This window comes from Nomascus leucogenys, chromosome 18 (genome assembly GCF_006542625.1).
Source record: "Nomascus leucogenys isolate Asia chromosome 18, Asia_NLE_v1, whole genome shotgun sequence".
Classification (NCBI taxonomy): domain Eukaryota; kingdom Metazoa; phylum Chordata; class Mammalia; order Primates; family Hylobatidae; genus Nomascus; species Nomascus leucogenys.
Genome location: NC_044398.1, coordinates 49,606,966 through 49,621,652, shown reverse-complemented (window position 1 = coordinate 49,621,652; position 14,687 = coordinate 49,606,966). Strand labels below are relative to the sequence as shown.

The following is a 14,687-nucleotide window of genomic DNA, read 5'->3' as shown; positions in this document are numbered from 1 at the left end:
GTGGTGCGTGCTACCTGTAGTCCCAGCTACTCGGGGAGGCGAGGCAGGAGAACTGCTTAAACTCGGGAGGTGGAGGTTGCAGTGTGCTGAGATCTGGCCACTGTACTCCAGCCTGGGTGACAGAGCAAGACTCCGTCTCAAAAAAAAAAAAAAAAAAAAAAAAGAAAGAAAGAAAAACTCATCTGATCAGGGAGGATTTCATGTCTTTCTCCCTAACTCTCCATATTTTGTATGAATTATTTTAATACTTCATCATCCTACAACTTGTAAAAGGAGTATTTTTCCTTTTATCAGATATAGTAACAAAAGCTTCCCTTTATAAGGAAGAGAAACAAAAATAAAATTTTAATTATAGACTTCTGCTTTTCTTCATATTATGGCACAATCATTGCAGTATACATTGAGGTGGGGTTTTTTTTATGTACTTTTCTTTTTTTATCTTTTTTTTTTTTTTTTGAGATGGAGTCTTGCTGTGTCACCCAGGCTGGAGTGCAGTGGTGTGATCTCGGCTCACTGCAACCTCCACTTCCTGGATTCAATTAATTCTCCTGTCTCAGCCTCCTGAGCAGCTGGGATTGCAGGCGCATGCCACCACACCTGGCTAATTTTTTTTGTATTTTTAGTAGAGACGGGGTTTCACCATGTTGGTCAGTCTGGTCCCGAACTCCTGACCTCAGGTGATCCACCCACCTCCGTCTCCCAAAGTGCTGGGATTACAGGTGTGAGCCACCGTGCCCGGCCTATATGTATTTTTCTTTTTAACTTTCATTCTAATGATAAAATACCATCCCATTATTAGATACTATTATCACAAAAACATTAATCACCTTATTAACTTTGAACTCCTTCACATCCATTGATTCCTGGTGTTTAAATTGACTGCTATTAGTAATAGGGATGATGGGGATGGCATAAGTAGGTTTCATTGGCTGTCTCTGTGCCATAACCTCAGACATGATCTCTCCATTGTAGTCGCCCAAATTATACCTAAAATTATACAAATGAAAGTTTAAAATTATATATATTTAAGGAATACGTGATGTTTTGATATACATTTATACTGTGAAATGATTACCATAATCAAGCTAATTAACATATCTATCACCTCACATAATTACCTTGTGTGTATATGTGGTGAGATTACTTAAGATCTACTCTTAGCAAATTTCAAGTACATAATACATTGTTATTAACCATGCTGCACATTAGGTCTCCAGAATGTATTCATTTCATAACTGTAAGTTTGTACCCATTGATCAACATACAAAATATGTAATTTTTATTTGTCAATTATACCTAAATAAAGCAGGAAAAAGAAGAAAATTTTGGAAAGTTAGCTTTGTAAGTATTTATCTTTATAACCATTAATAACTAGCTGACTGGGATGTAATTATAAACACCAATTACATTTAAGGCAAGATTGTAGTTAAACTTTGACTATTCAATGTCTCTTAAAATTAAAGATTACATAATTCCTTTTGTTTCTTCCTTTTACTTTTTTGGTTTATAGCTTTATCATGGCATGTAAATAAAGGACTGTGGGGAAAAAATCAAAAGCTGGAATTTTAACATAGCAATTTTGGTGAAAGATTTGGTGAAGAAGTTGAAAGTAATGCCTAAAATGGTGCTAAGGATGTTTCTGCTAATTAGAATTGCCTGGGCTTTAAAACTAATTTTTCTAAAAGTAATCACAAGAAATTTAAAAGTGGTTTTCTTTGGGGATAGGGACTAGAAATAGGGCAGAGTTTTTTTTTAAGTTTTCATTGTGTACCTTGCCAAATGCTTGAGTGGTAAGATATATGGGCCTTTCCCCCTCTTTCTTTACCCTTTTCTATTTAACAATCCAGTGTTTTAAATTTTATATGCATTAAAAAAGAAGCAGTACTATCAATTAACTCAAACAAAAACTTTAGAATTGTCTCCCTCCCAGTCCTACATGCAACTCAAGGACCAAAAAAGACCACTTTGAAATGGAAATACTAGGTATGTTTTAACTTAAGTGAATACAGTCACTTTTAAAGAAAATAGAGGAAAACATGTAAAAGTATAAAAAGTATCATGCCACATATTTAAAGTCTCTATTATTAAAAAAAGATATTTCTGTAATTAGATTATTGCATAGGAAATAAATTAACTCAATATACAAAATGTTAATGGCACTATACTTCCTCTAATATTATTAAAATACACATTACCTCTTTTCCATAATTTCCAGTGTTAAGTGCAATAGCTCTCTTTTACTTTTTTCTCTTCTTTTTATCATCTCTAGAATAGTAACAGCTCGACTTAGATCTCGTCGCAGCTTAAGCATTTTTTCGTAAGAGGCTTCATCATTTTTGCGATTCTGCAAATGTGAAGTTGCTTGTTTAATGTTAGTAAGTATTTTTAACTAGTGGTATAGTTATTGACCCATAAAATTTATATATTTGAAGGGTTAAATTAGAATTTAAAGACAATAAAAGGGAGCACAGATCACCAGGAAATCAATTTTGTATTGATTTTTAAATGGATTAACATTAAAATATAACATTAATAGCTGCATAATAAATCTTAAGTTCAATTTAAGTATTTTTCTTATAATTGGAAAGTCCTATTTGAATATAAATTAAACCACAGTATTGAGATAGTCATAACTATAAATAATTTTTATTATATAATCATCAAAAAAATTCTTCAAATTCACTTACTTTTCGAGTCTGCATTTTTTCAGTACGCCTTCTAAAAGCCACATAAGGATCATTTGTGCTGGAACCATCTCGCTTCTCTTGTTTTACTGATGGAATAAGAGATGGCCCTCGACAGTTTTTTCTCTTTTTAATCCAATATTCATAAACTTCTCTAATTAGTTCATCATCTTCTTTTAGCAGTAGTTTGGCTTCCTGCAGACTGACTGGCTAAATGTAAAACCATTATGTCATTTTCATACAATACACATACAAGGTTCATAAGTATTTACTTCTAAATTTAAAGGACAATAATCGATATTACAACATTATTAACAAATGGGAAACTTGAGGAGTACATTATGCCTGTCAGTCACTGAACTAGGTTGCTTTATATGCATTATTTCATCTTTACGACAATCCCAGGGCAACTGAGGCACAGAAAAATTTAAACATATTGCTCAAGATTACACAGGTTACTGATAAGCAGAGATGAGATTTGAATTCATACTTTTTAACTCTAAAGCCTGACTGATTACCCCCAACCTACAATCTCACACTTTTTCCATACAATACAGTTCTTTGCATAGGATATGTATATACTTGTTATATACAAATGAAGTTGTACCTGCTGACCACTGCCTTTTTCTAGGCGGTCAATCATCTCCTCAAATTGCAAGGGGCAGATGTCCATTTTCTTTTTCAGTTTATTCACAAATACTTCATCTTCAGAATCCAAATCATAATCAGGCTGTTCAGCATCCAAACTAAAAGCTGACAGAAGGAACCATATGCAATCATTTACTGTGTGAATTCACCAACAAAAAATTCACAGATGTCTGCATAAAAACAAGACCTACACCTTCTAAAGAAATAAGAAAGAATTTTTGGATTTTGTTTCCAAAGTTGCAAACAATCTAAGCTTACAGATTTCTTACACATTTAAAGTTAAAGAAAGGAGATTATCTTTACTATGAATATACATATAAGTAATAAAAGACAACAGATGCGACCCCCTCCAACCACTCCTAAAAGCAAATAAACTAGAAGCCTATTATTAAGAACATAAAGCGATCATTAAAACTTATTTGGTTGAACCATGTGCAAGTGCCATTTTTATAGCTCAAAAATCATCACATAGGCAATTTTTAAAATATAAAAGAAGGCCTTTAAGATTTTTTTCTATAATATTTAAGTCCTATTTTGTAGATTATTCAACTACTTTACCAAAGGCTATGGGAGTGGTCTTTAAAGTTGAAGTGTTAGAAGCCACTACCAATAACAGTACAGGTTGAGAATCCCTCATCCAAAATGCTTGGGACCAGAAGTGTTTTGGATTTTGGAATATTTGAATATGTGTAATGAGATTTCTTGAGGGTGGGACCCAAGTCTAAACACAAAATTCATTTTTTTCACATATACCTTATATGCACAGCCTGATGGTGATTTAAGTAATATTTTAAATAATTTTGTGCGTGAAACAAAGTTTTGACCGTGACCCATCATCACATGAGGGCAGGTGTATAATTTTCCACTTGTGGAATCACACTGGAGCTCAAAAATTTCGAACTGTGGAGCATTTCAGATTTTGACTCACTGTCACTCAGTGAGTATGTCCCTGCCTAGGAAGTTTGTTTCTCTATGGGAACACTGTCATGTTGATGGAAATGGGAGGATCTTAGATCTGCTGGCAAGAACCACTGCTACTATCAAATGTTGTTTAATTACTTATCAAAATTAAGCTAGGTTGATATGAATATGATAAGCAAAATATTAAATAGCTTTAATATAAAAATTCGTCTCACATCTTTCCCTTACTTAATTCCTTCTACTAACATTAGAGTCCACATCTTTAAATGGTATAAGGCTCTTTTTTCCTATTCTCTCCAGTATTACCTGTTCTTTATGATCTAGTAACATCAGATTTCATTGATTTCATCCAGTATGCTATTTCATGACTGCAGGCCTTTACAAAAATCCCTGTTTTTCTGCTTGCCCACCAAGGAGGCAAATGCCTATTTATTCTTTTTAGCACCCAGCCTGGTATCACTCCTCTAGAATCCTTTTTTGATTTTTCCCCACCCAAGAAGTGGTTCCTAACCACTTTCATCTTTTTTAGTGGCTAAGAACCCACTTCACATACTTTATAATTTACTTATTAAGCATGCCTCCCTATTAGAATGTGCGTGATCTCTTTAGGGAGAGGCATGCCTTCTTTATTTCTGTACTGCTAAGTGGAGGGTAATAGGTTTCACCTTGTATGCCACTTCTGTAATGTTATGTCTATTAAAGTGGGGGGAAATAACCTCCAAAACCAGTCAGACATTAAAGTCTGTGATGGGTACAAAGGGCACTATTTAGCTGCCAAATACTGCCATCTCTGCTTAAAGCTTAACACAGTGTCTGGCCTGGAGAAGTAAAAAAATATTGGTACAGTTGAATGTATTATTTCACTGTTTTATTTTGACCTATATCACTTCTATAACATTCCTATTAAAATAAGTGAGTATTCAGAGTATAAAAATTTCTAGATGTTAACATCTCTGTACTCACAGTACCTGCAATCATGGGCCCTTCAATGATTTTCCATCATCTCATTTTGTCATTATTATGTAAACAGCTTTTAGAGATCCTCAAGTTGATTAAAACTGTTAGATTAAAAACGCTTGATATATTTTGTTCCTAACCAAAATAATGCAGGTCTATGTTGTCTAATATGGTAACCACTAGCCATGTGTGGCTAACTGAATTTATATTAATTAAATAAAATTTAAGATGCAGTTCCTCAGTCACGATCGCCACATTTCAAGTGCTACAATAGCTATATGTGGCTAGTGTTGTATTAGCACAGATTACAGAACATTTCCATCATCATAGAAAGTTCTATTAAAGAGCACTGATGAAAATAATCCAGAAAGCCAAATTGATAGGGACCAACTAGCAATGTTCTCAATGTTCTGCTTTTTTTTTTTTTTTTTTTTTTTTTTCTGAGACAGAGTCTCTCTCTGTTACCCAGGCTGGAGTGCATTGGGGCGATCTCGGCTTACTGCAACCTCTGCCGCCCAGGTTCAAGCAATTCTCCTGCCTCAGCCTCCCAACGAGCTGGGATTACAGGCACCTGCCACCGCGCCTGGCTAATTTTCGTAGTTTTTTTTTTTTTTTTGTAGTAGAGACGGGGTTTCACCATCTTGGCCAGGCTGACTGGTCTTGAACTCCTGAACTTATGATCCACCCGCCCCGGGCCTCCCAAAGTGCTGGGATTTACAGGCGTGAGCCACCGCGCCCGGCCAATGTTCTGCTTCTTAAGGTTATATTTCATTTTTAGGATCTCGTTTATACACTACAGTTTGGCATCCTCTTCTTTAGATCGTATCACATGTCAAACCACAATCACAAAGCCTAATTATTCATTAAAACAAAATGAGCTTGCCAAGGATCACCTTGCTTCGCATCAAAATACACTTGCCATAGCTTCTGGTAGATACTATATTATCAATGACAAGTCACACCCAACATATCAGGGGCTGCATCAAGACTGAAAAGGATGATTTCTATCATATGAATCAAGGAGCTCAGGGTCTTTCCCTCTGACGTTAACAAGGACCAGAGTGTCTGAGCCCTTTTGCCTCTGTAAGAGGCTTTTCTTTTATTCAGTGCAAACTCATATAAAATCTTAAACGGGCCAGGCGTGGTGGCTCACACCTGTAATCCCAGCACTTTGGGAGGCCAAGGCGGGTGGATCATGAGGTCAGGAGTTCCAGACCAGCCTGGCCAACACAGTGAAACTCTATCTCTACTAAAACTACAAAATTTAGCTGGGCGTGGTGGTGGGTGCCTGTAATCCCAGCTACTCGGGAGGCTGAGGCAGGAGAATTGCTTGAACCCAGGAGATGGAGGTTGCAGTGAGCTGAGATTGCGCCACTGCACTCTAGCCTGGGCGACAGAGCAAGACTCCATCTCAAAAAAAAAAAAAAATTATTACATAGGAAGAGTACCCAATCTTGTTCATATATAGAATACCAAAACCCTAGAGAAAAGCTAACATGTAAAAACCCACTTTGGAATTTCACTTGACCAAAAAACCCACAGCCAACAACCTTAATATGTAATTTAGCTGTAGCTGAATCTGCAGCTTCCAATTAACACCTCAACCCAGGCCAATAAAAATGTAAAATATCCATCATGTTCCTAGAATTAAGAGTATCTTCAGATTTTCTGGGTCATGTTATTGGATGTGTTCAAAGTAAAAAACAGGGTCTAAAGAAAAACAGGCAAATAGGTAATCTCTTCTAATTAAGTTCTATCAATTAAAGTGAGACCTAACAGGTTAATAATTCTTTTTTAGACGGGAGTTTCGCTCTTGTTGCCCAGGCTGGAGTGTGATGCTGTGATCTTAGCTCACTACCTCCACCTCCCGGGTTCAAGCGATATTCCTGCCTCACTCAGCCTCCTGAGTAGCTGGGATTACACGTGCCTGCCACCACGCCCGGCTAATTTTTGTATTTTTTAGTAGAGATGGGGTTTCACCATGTTGACCAGGCTGGTCTCCAACTCCTGACCTCAGGTGATCTGCCCGCCTTGGCCTCCCAAAGTGCTGGGATTACAAGCGTGAGTCACCGCACCTGGCCTATAATTCTTAAATAATAATGAGAACTACACTGTGGAAGCTGGCTCCTTTAAAAATATTCTGATAGGAATAAACCCAGAGATGCATACAGGTAAAAAGAATACAGTATTATGTGTGATACACAGATGTAGGAAAAAGTATACCATAACTGCCATGTAGACATAAAATAAGCCTAAGTAAAATACCAATAGGACTTATACATTGATTAGATTATTATTATTATTTTGAGACAGAGTCTCGCTCTGTCGCCCAGGCTGAAGTGCAGTGGCGTGATCTCAGCTCACTGCAAGCTCCGCCTCCTGGATTCACACCATTCTCTTGCCTCAGCCTCCCACGTAGCTGGGACTACAGGTGCCCGCCACCACAACCAACTAATTTTTTGTATTTTTAGTGGAGATGGGGTTTCACCGTGTTAGCCAGGATGGTCTCAATCTCCTGACCTCGTGATCTGCCTGCCTCGGCCTCCCAAAGTGCTGGGATTACAGGCGTGAGCCACCGTGCCCAGCCGATTAGATTATTTTTAAAGGAAATCCAGGCTGGTACAAACCATGGTATTTAAAGTCTAGTAACAGATATTTACCATGGGGTGGGAAGTATTTGACATCCTTGCCTTAGATCTAAGACAAAGATATTAAAGTTTAGTAATAGAGATGGAATGTAAGTGGCTACGTAACAAGTGCCATTTATGACTCAAACTAAGTGTGCATTGGGTGAGTATGTCCATAACTTCAAACAGCATTTTAAAAACACAGGAAGCAAATAGTGAAAGGATATCTGGATCCATGAAACAGCACACAATGTGAATTAGGAACAGAATATACGCCCTGATTGAAAGGAGGGAAGGTAGGAACACTACCAAGGGAAGAAAAATTGTCACACCAGTTTTAACACGAGCACTAACTGCACGATTAATAATATCTACTTGCAAAGCTCTTGATATCAATTCTGAGCAGCAGAAAAGACTGTTGTGAAGGTGTTATTTACTATGGGGTGATAGGTATTTAACATCCTTGCCTCAGCTCTAAAACAAAGATACCGCTGACTAGCTAGATCATGAAAATCTTCAGTTTCTTTTGCTTAAAAGCTAGAGCTTGGGGTCACTTCTAGAATGTACTTAGGGAGCGAAATCGGGAATATTAGATTTGAAATCTTAGATATAAATCTTCCATACATAAAGTTCTCTGGTTGCTGCTATAGATTTTATCTGTCAGAAAGCGGTACCAGAAGAATATGCTGCAGGGAATGTTGAGGCAGGCAGAGGGAAGGAGAAAATAATCTTCCAGTATCAGAGCACAAAGACAGGATATCCGTTCTGAGAGGTAACGAAAATGTAGGTTCTACTTCAGGAAAAAAGTATCCATTACACAAACTTTATTTAGAAGTCAAAACTTACATAAGTTGTTGAAATAAACAGTACAAGAAACACCTGCATACTCTTTACCCAGATTCAGCTATTGTTAAATTTTTATTTTGTTTTATCATGTGCACATGTGCTTGTGCTTGTGTGCACTTTCATTATACACGCTCACTCTTTATTTTTTCATTTTCTAAGCCATAGGAGGGTACATTATATTCATAATGGCTTGTTTTGTTTTGTATTTTTGAGATGGAATCTCACGCTGTCGCCCAGACTGGAGTGCAGTGGCGTGATCTCGGCTCACTGAAACCTCTGCCTCCTGAGTTCAAGCAGTTCTCCTGCCTCAGCCTCCTAAGTAGCTGGGATTACAGGCGCTTGCCACCATGCCCAGCTAATTTTTGTATTTTTAGTGGAGATGGAATTTTACCATGTTGGCCGGGCTGGTCTTGAACTCCTGACTTCAGGTGGCCCGCCCACCTTGGCCTCCCAAAGTGCTGGGATTACAGGCGTGAGTCCCCGTGCCTGGCCACCAATGTCTTTTAAGACATTGACGTTTTTTGGGTATGTCCCCCTCCCCAAGCCTCTATCATCATCATCATCATCATTATTATTAGCACATTCCTCACTCTGTGTTTTTCTTATTTTTTTCTCCATTGTGATTAGATTATACATTCTTGGCTAGGTTATTGCAAAGTGAACTTTTTAAGTCCTTCTCAGAATATCCACATCTAGAGGCACACAATATTCATCCGTTCCCCGTAAGTAATGACAATTTTGATCACCAGTCAAGATGTTGCCTAAATTTTTCTTCTTTGTAATTAATGAGTAGTTTGTGGAGAGAGCTTAAAGCCATGCAAATCTCCTCATCAAAATTTCATCTCTTATTGAGCACACACTGATGATTCTAGTATGATCCAACCCTGGTTTATGATAATTGCAAAAGTGATTTTTTTTTTTTTTTTTTGATACGGAGTCTCGCTCTGTTGCTGAGGCTGGAGTGCAGTGGTGTGATCTCAGCTCACTGCAAGCTCTTCCTCCCAGGTTCACGCCATTCTCTTGCCTCAGCCTCCCGAGTAGCTGGGACTACAGGCACCTGCCACCACGCCCGGCTAATTTTTTGTATTTTTAGTAGAGATGGTGTTTCACCATGTTAGCTAGGATGGTCTCGATCTCCTGACCTCGTGATCCGCCTGCCTCGGCCTCCTAAAGTGCTGGGATTACAGGCGTGAACCACTGCGCCCGGCCGCAAAAATGATTTTCTAACTCTAGCTTTTTAAATTTTTTTTTTTATTATACTTTAAGTTCTAGGGTACATGTGCACAATGTGCAGGTTTGTTACATATGTATACATGTGCCATGTTGGTGTGCTGCACCCATTAACTCGTCATTTACATTAGGCATATCTCCTAATGCTTTCCCTCCCCCTCCCCCCGCATTTTTTCTACAGTGGATCAATTCAACTCTTTTTTTTTTTTTTTTCCTGAGACAGAGTCTTGCTCTGTCACCGAGGCTGGCGTGCAGTGGCGCGATCTCCGCTCACTGCAATCTCTGCCTCCCATGTTCAAGCGACTCTCCTGCCTCAGCCTCCCGAGTAGCTGGGATTACAGACGCACACCACCATGCCCGGCTAATTTTTGTATTTTTAGTAGAGATAGCGTTTCGCTGTGTTGGCCAGGCTGGTCTTGAACTCCTGACCTCAGGTGATCTGCCCGCCTCGGCCTCCCAAAGTACTGGGATTACAAGTGTGAGCCACTACATCCCGCCAATTTTTACTTTTTCAATGGTTTATAATTATTGTACTTACATTGTTGCTTGAACTGTCCCAGAATTAGCCAGCGGAAACCCGTGTCTTCACGACACACCACCACCATTTTTTTGAAAGCTTAATATCCAGTATAACAAGATGTTACAGGGTCATCTTGTACCCACCCTGCCTCAGCCCTGTAATCAGCCATTTCTTCAAGGCTTCCTGGGCCGTTTAGTGGGGAATAAATTAGAGAATAGGTGCTATGTTTGCTTATTTTTGTTTCTTGGCCCTTACAGAGGAAAGAATTAGAAGCACATTTGTATCTATCTTATCTATCTATCTATCTATCTATCTATCTATGTATCTATCTATCTATCTATCTATCTATCTATCTATCTATCTATCTGCCTGCCTGCCTGCCTGCCTGCCTGCCTGCCTAACTACCTACGTACCTACATGACCACCCACTCATACACGCAAATGCATATAAAAATATACATATTGACTACCCTTTTAAAAAAGGCTTCCTTTGAGTATTAAGCGGACAGCCAGGTATAAATCTAATAAAACATGTGCAGGATCTGTATAATGAAAATTATAAAGTGTCAATGAAAGAGATAAAAAAAGACCTGAATACTTTGAGTGTCAAACATTGTGTTCATGACCTGGAAGATTCACATAGAAAAGATGTCAGTTCTCTCCAAACTGACCTATAGATTTAAGGCAATTCCCATAAAAATATCAGCAAGTTTCTTTGTAGACATAGACAAGTTTATTCTAAAGTTTATATGTAAAGGAAAGACCTTAGAATATCAAAACAATCTTGAAAAAGAAAGATAATACAGGCGGAATCATTCTCCCTGATGTTAAAAATTACTGTAGAGTTGGAATACTCAAGACAGTGATATTGTCTTAGGATAAACACAGAAATCAATTGAATAGAATTGAGAATCTAGAAACAGATCCACATAACAATGTCCAGTTAATTTTTGACCAGGAAGCAAAAGCAATTCAATAGAGGAGGGAAAGCTTTTTAAATAAATGATGCTGGAACAACTGGATATCAAGAGGCAAAAAAATGAGCTTTGATCTAAACCTCCTGCTTTATTCAAAAATTAACTCAAAATGGACCACAGACTTAAATGTAAAATGGCAAAACTTTTAGAAGAGAACATAGGAAAGGCAAAGAGCCCTTAGACTTGACACCAAAAGCAGGATCCATTACAAGGAAAATTGAGAAACTGGATCTCATCCAAATTAACAACTTTTGTCCCATGAAAAGTCTATTAAAAAAAAAAAGATGAAAAGACATTAAGAAATGGTAGAAAATTTTTCATGGCCGGACGTGGTGGCTCACGCCTGTAATCCTAGCACTTTGGGAGGCCGAGGCGGGCGGATCACGAGGTCAGGAGATAGAGACCATCTTAGCTAACATGGTGAAACCCCATCTCTACTAAAAATACAAAAAATTAGCCAGGCGTGGTGGCACGTGCCTGTGGTCCCAGCTACTCGGGAGGCTGAGCTTGCAGTGAGCTGATATCATGCCACTGCACTCCAGCCTGGGCGACAGAGCAAAACTCCATCTCAAAAAAAAAAAAAAAAAAAAAAAACAAAACTTTTCCAAGTCATATATCTGACAAAGACACTGTGTCTAGAATATTATCTTTTTAAAAACACCTCAAACTCAACATTAAGACACACATCCCACAGAAAGTAAGCAAAAGAGGCTGGGCATGGTGGCTCATGCCTATCATCCCAGCACTTTGGGAGGCCGAGGTGGGTGGATCACCCGAGGTCAGGAGTTTGAGACCAGCCTGGCCAACATGGGGAGACCCCATCTCTACTAAAACAAAACAAAACTAAACAAAAATTAGCTGGGCATGGTGGCACATGCCAGTAGTCCCAGCTACTCGGGAGGCTGAGGCAGAAGAATTGCCTGAATGTAGGAAGCGGAGGTTGCTGTGAGCCAAGATTGTACCACTGCACTCCAGTCTGGGCAACAGAGTGAGACTCTATCTCAAAAAAAAAAAAAAAAAAAAAAAAAGGGGGCGGGGGGACACAAAAGACATGCACGATCATTTCACCAAAGAGGATGTACAGACTGGCAAATAAACACATGAAAAGATATTTCATTTTAGCTATTTAGGAAAATGTAAATGAAAAGTATAATGAGATATTACTACACACCTATTAGAATAGGCTAGGATGAAAAATAGTGCCAACCCCCAGTGCTAGAGAGATATGGAGAAACTGGGTAATATATACCTGGTGATAATATAAAATGGTACATCTACTCCAGGAAACAGTGTGGGAGTTCCTTTCCAAACTAAAAATGGATGAACCCTGCAACTACACTCATGAATATATACCCCAGGGGAAGAAAAACTCATGTTCTGGCTGGGCGCAGTGGCTCACGTCTGTAATCCTAGCGCTTTGGGAGGCCAAGGCAGGTGGATCACTTGAGGTCAGGAATTCGAGACCAGCTTGGCCAATATGGTGAAACCCTATTTCTACTAAAAGTACAAAATTAGCCATGTGTGGTGGTGCACACCTGTAATCCCAGCTACTTGGGAGGCTGAGGCACGAGAATCGCTTGAACCAGGAGGTGCAGGTTGCAGTGAGCTGGGACTGCACCACTGCACTCCAGCCTGGGTGACAGAGTGAGACTCTGTCTCAACAAACAAACAACAACAAACAACTCATGTTCTCAAAAAAACTTGTACATGAATATTCATAGCAGCTCTATTTGTAATAATCAAAAACTGGAAACTACCCAAATGTTCTTCAATGAGTGAATGATTAAACAGACTGTGATGTATACATATCATGGAATACGGCTCAGCAATAAGAAGGAATGAACTATTCATATATCCAACAACTGAATGAACCTCAGTGATATTGAGTGAAGAAAAGCCAACCTCAAAAGGATACATACTGCATGATTCCATTTATGTAACATCCGTGAACATAATTATACAGATGGATAACGGATGAGTGACGGTCAGGGGATGGGGAGAGGCAGGGATATGGTTATAAAGAAGTAACAAGAGGGCATCTGCTGGTGATGGTGCAGGTGAGTGTCTTGATAGTGGTGGTGGTTATGCAGGGCTATACATGATAAAATTATACACAACTACAAACACGCACACACACATATGTGGTACACGTCTAACTGGTGAAATCTGCATAAACTCTAGATTGTACCAATTTCAATTTCTTGGTTTTGATACTGTACAATAGTTGTACATGAGGTTAATACTGGATGAGGCTGGAGGAGCTGTGCAGGAGACTTCTCTGTACATTTATCTGCAACCTCCCATAGATACAGGGCAGCTAACACAAATTTAGCAGCATTATCTTTATTAATATTCCAAAGTATATATCTTTCCAAAGACGTTACCTCAAATTTGTACGATAAAAATTTTCCTCCCAAATAAACTCCAATTCTGCTGTCTTTTATTAATATTTGATTATAATGTCAGGAGTCAACTCCTTTTTCAATATAGTAGTACCTTTTGACTTTACTGACCACGTATAATTCACTAGTTATCAGTCAAATGTATTTTATAGATTTTGATAATCAATAAGTAAGCCATCTTTAAGACATGTATTAATTTTTTTCTCATGATAATGTAAATTAGTATAATTTTATCTTATTTTACTCAGCCTTGCTTTAACCTAAAAGCATGCATTTGTAAGATAATATAGCTTGTGGCAGCAGAACAGAATGGGGAAGATCAGATCCTTAACTTTCAAATCCACCTTGGCACGATTTTCTGGAAAACAACTTTTTAGGTTCTAATATCTATCGCATTTGTTTATAATGTCTGTGTCTGTCTCTTAAATGTAACAAAACATGTGACTGCACAAGTAAACTAGTTAAAATTGGTTTCTCAATGTGCTTGCAAGGAACAATAAAAACAAAATTAGTTTATATTGTCCTGAAGAAAAAAAATTTAGATGGTCCCCCAGAAAAACCTCTTGATCAGGCCAGGCATGGTGGCTCATGCCTGTAATCCCAGCACTTTGGGAGGCCGAGGCGGGCAGATCACCTGAGGACAGGAGTTTGAGACCAGCCTGACCAACATGGAGAAACCCCGTCTCCACTAAAAATACAAAATTAGCTGGGCGTGGTGGTGTGTGCCTGTAATTCCAACTACTCAGGAGGCTGAGGCAGGAGAATCCCTTGAACCCAGGAGGTGGAGGTTGTGGTGAGCCAAGACTGCGCCATTGCACTCTAGCCTGGGCAACAAGAGTGAAACTTCATCTTAAAAAAAAAAGAAAAAAGAAAAA

The 14,687-nt window shown here is 38.5% G+C and overlaps 1 protein-coding gene across 4 annotated transcripts in view; it reads right to left on the bottom strand.

Moving 5' to 3' along the window:
* EPC1 (enhancer of polycomb homolog 1) overlaps positions 1 to 14,687 on the bottom strand; it is a 112,134-nt gene that overhangs the window by 23,237 nt on the left and 74,210 nt on the right. For all 4 annotated transcript variants that reach the window (XM_030797733.1, XM_030797734.1, XM_030797732.1 and 1 more), the window contains exons 3-6: positions 3,292 to 3,437; positions 2,688 to 2,894; positions 2,196 to 2,344; positions 828 to 987 (exon numbers count right to left, since the gene is read on the bottom strand). In XM_030797733.1, coding sequence (XP_030653593.1) covers positions 828 to 987; positions 2,196 to 2,344; positions 2,688 to 2,894; positions 3,292 to 3,437 — 662 coding nt within the window. The remainder of the gene's footprint in view (positions 1 to 827; positions 988 to 2,195; positions 2,345 to 2,687; positions 2,895 to 3,291; positions 3,438 to 14,687) is intronic.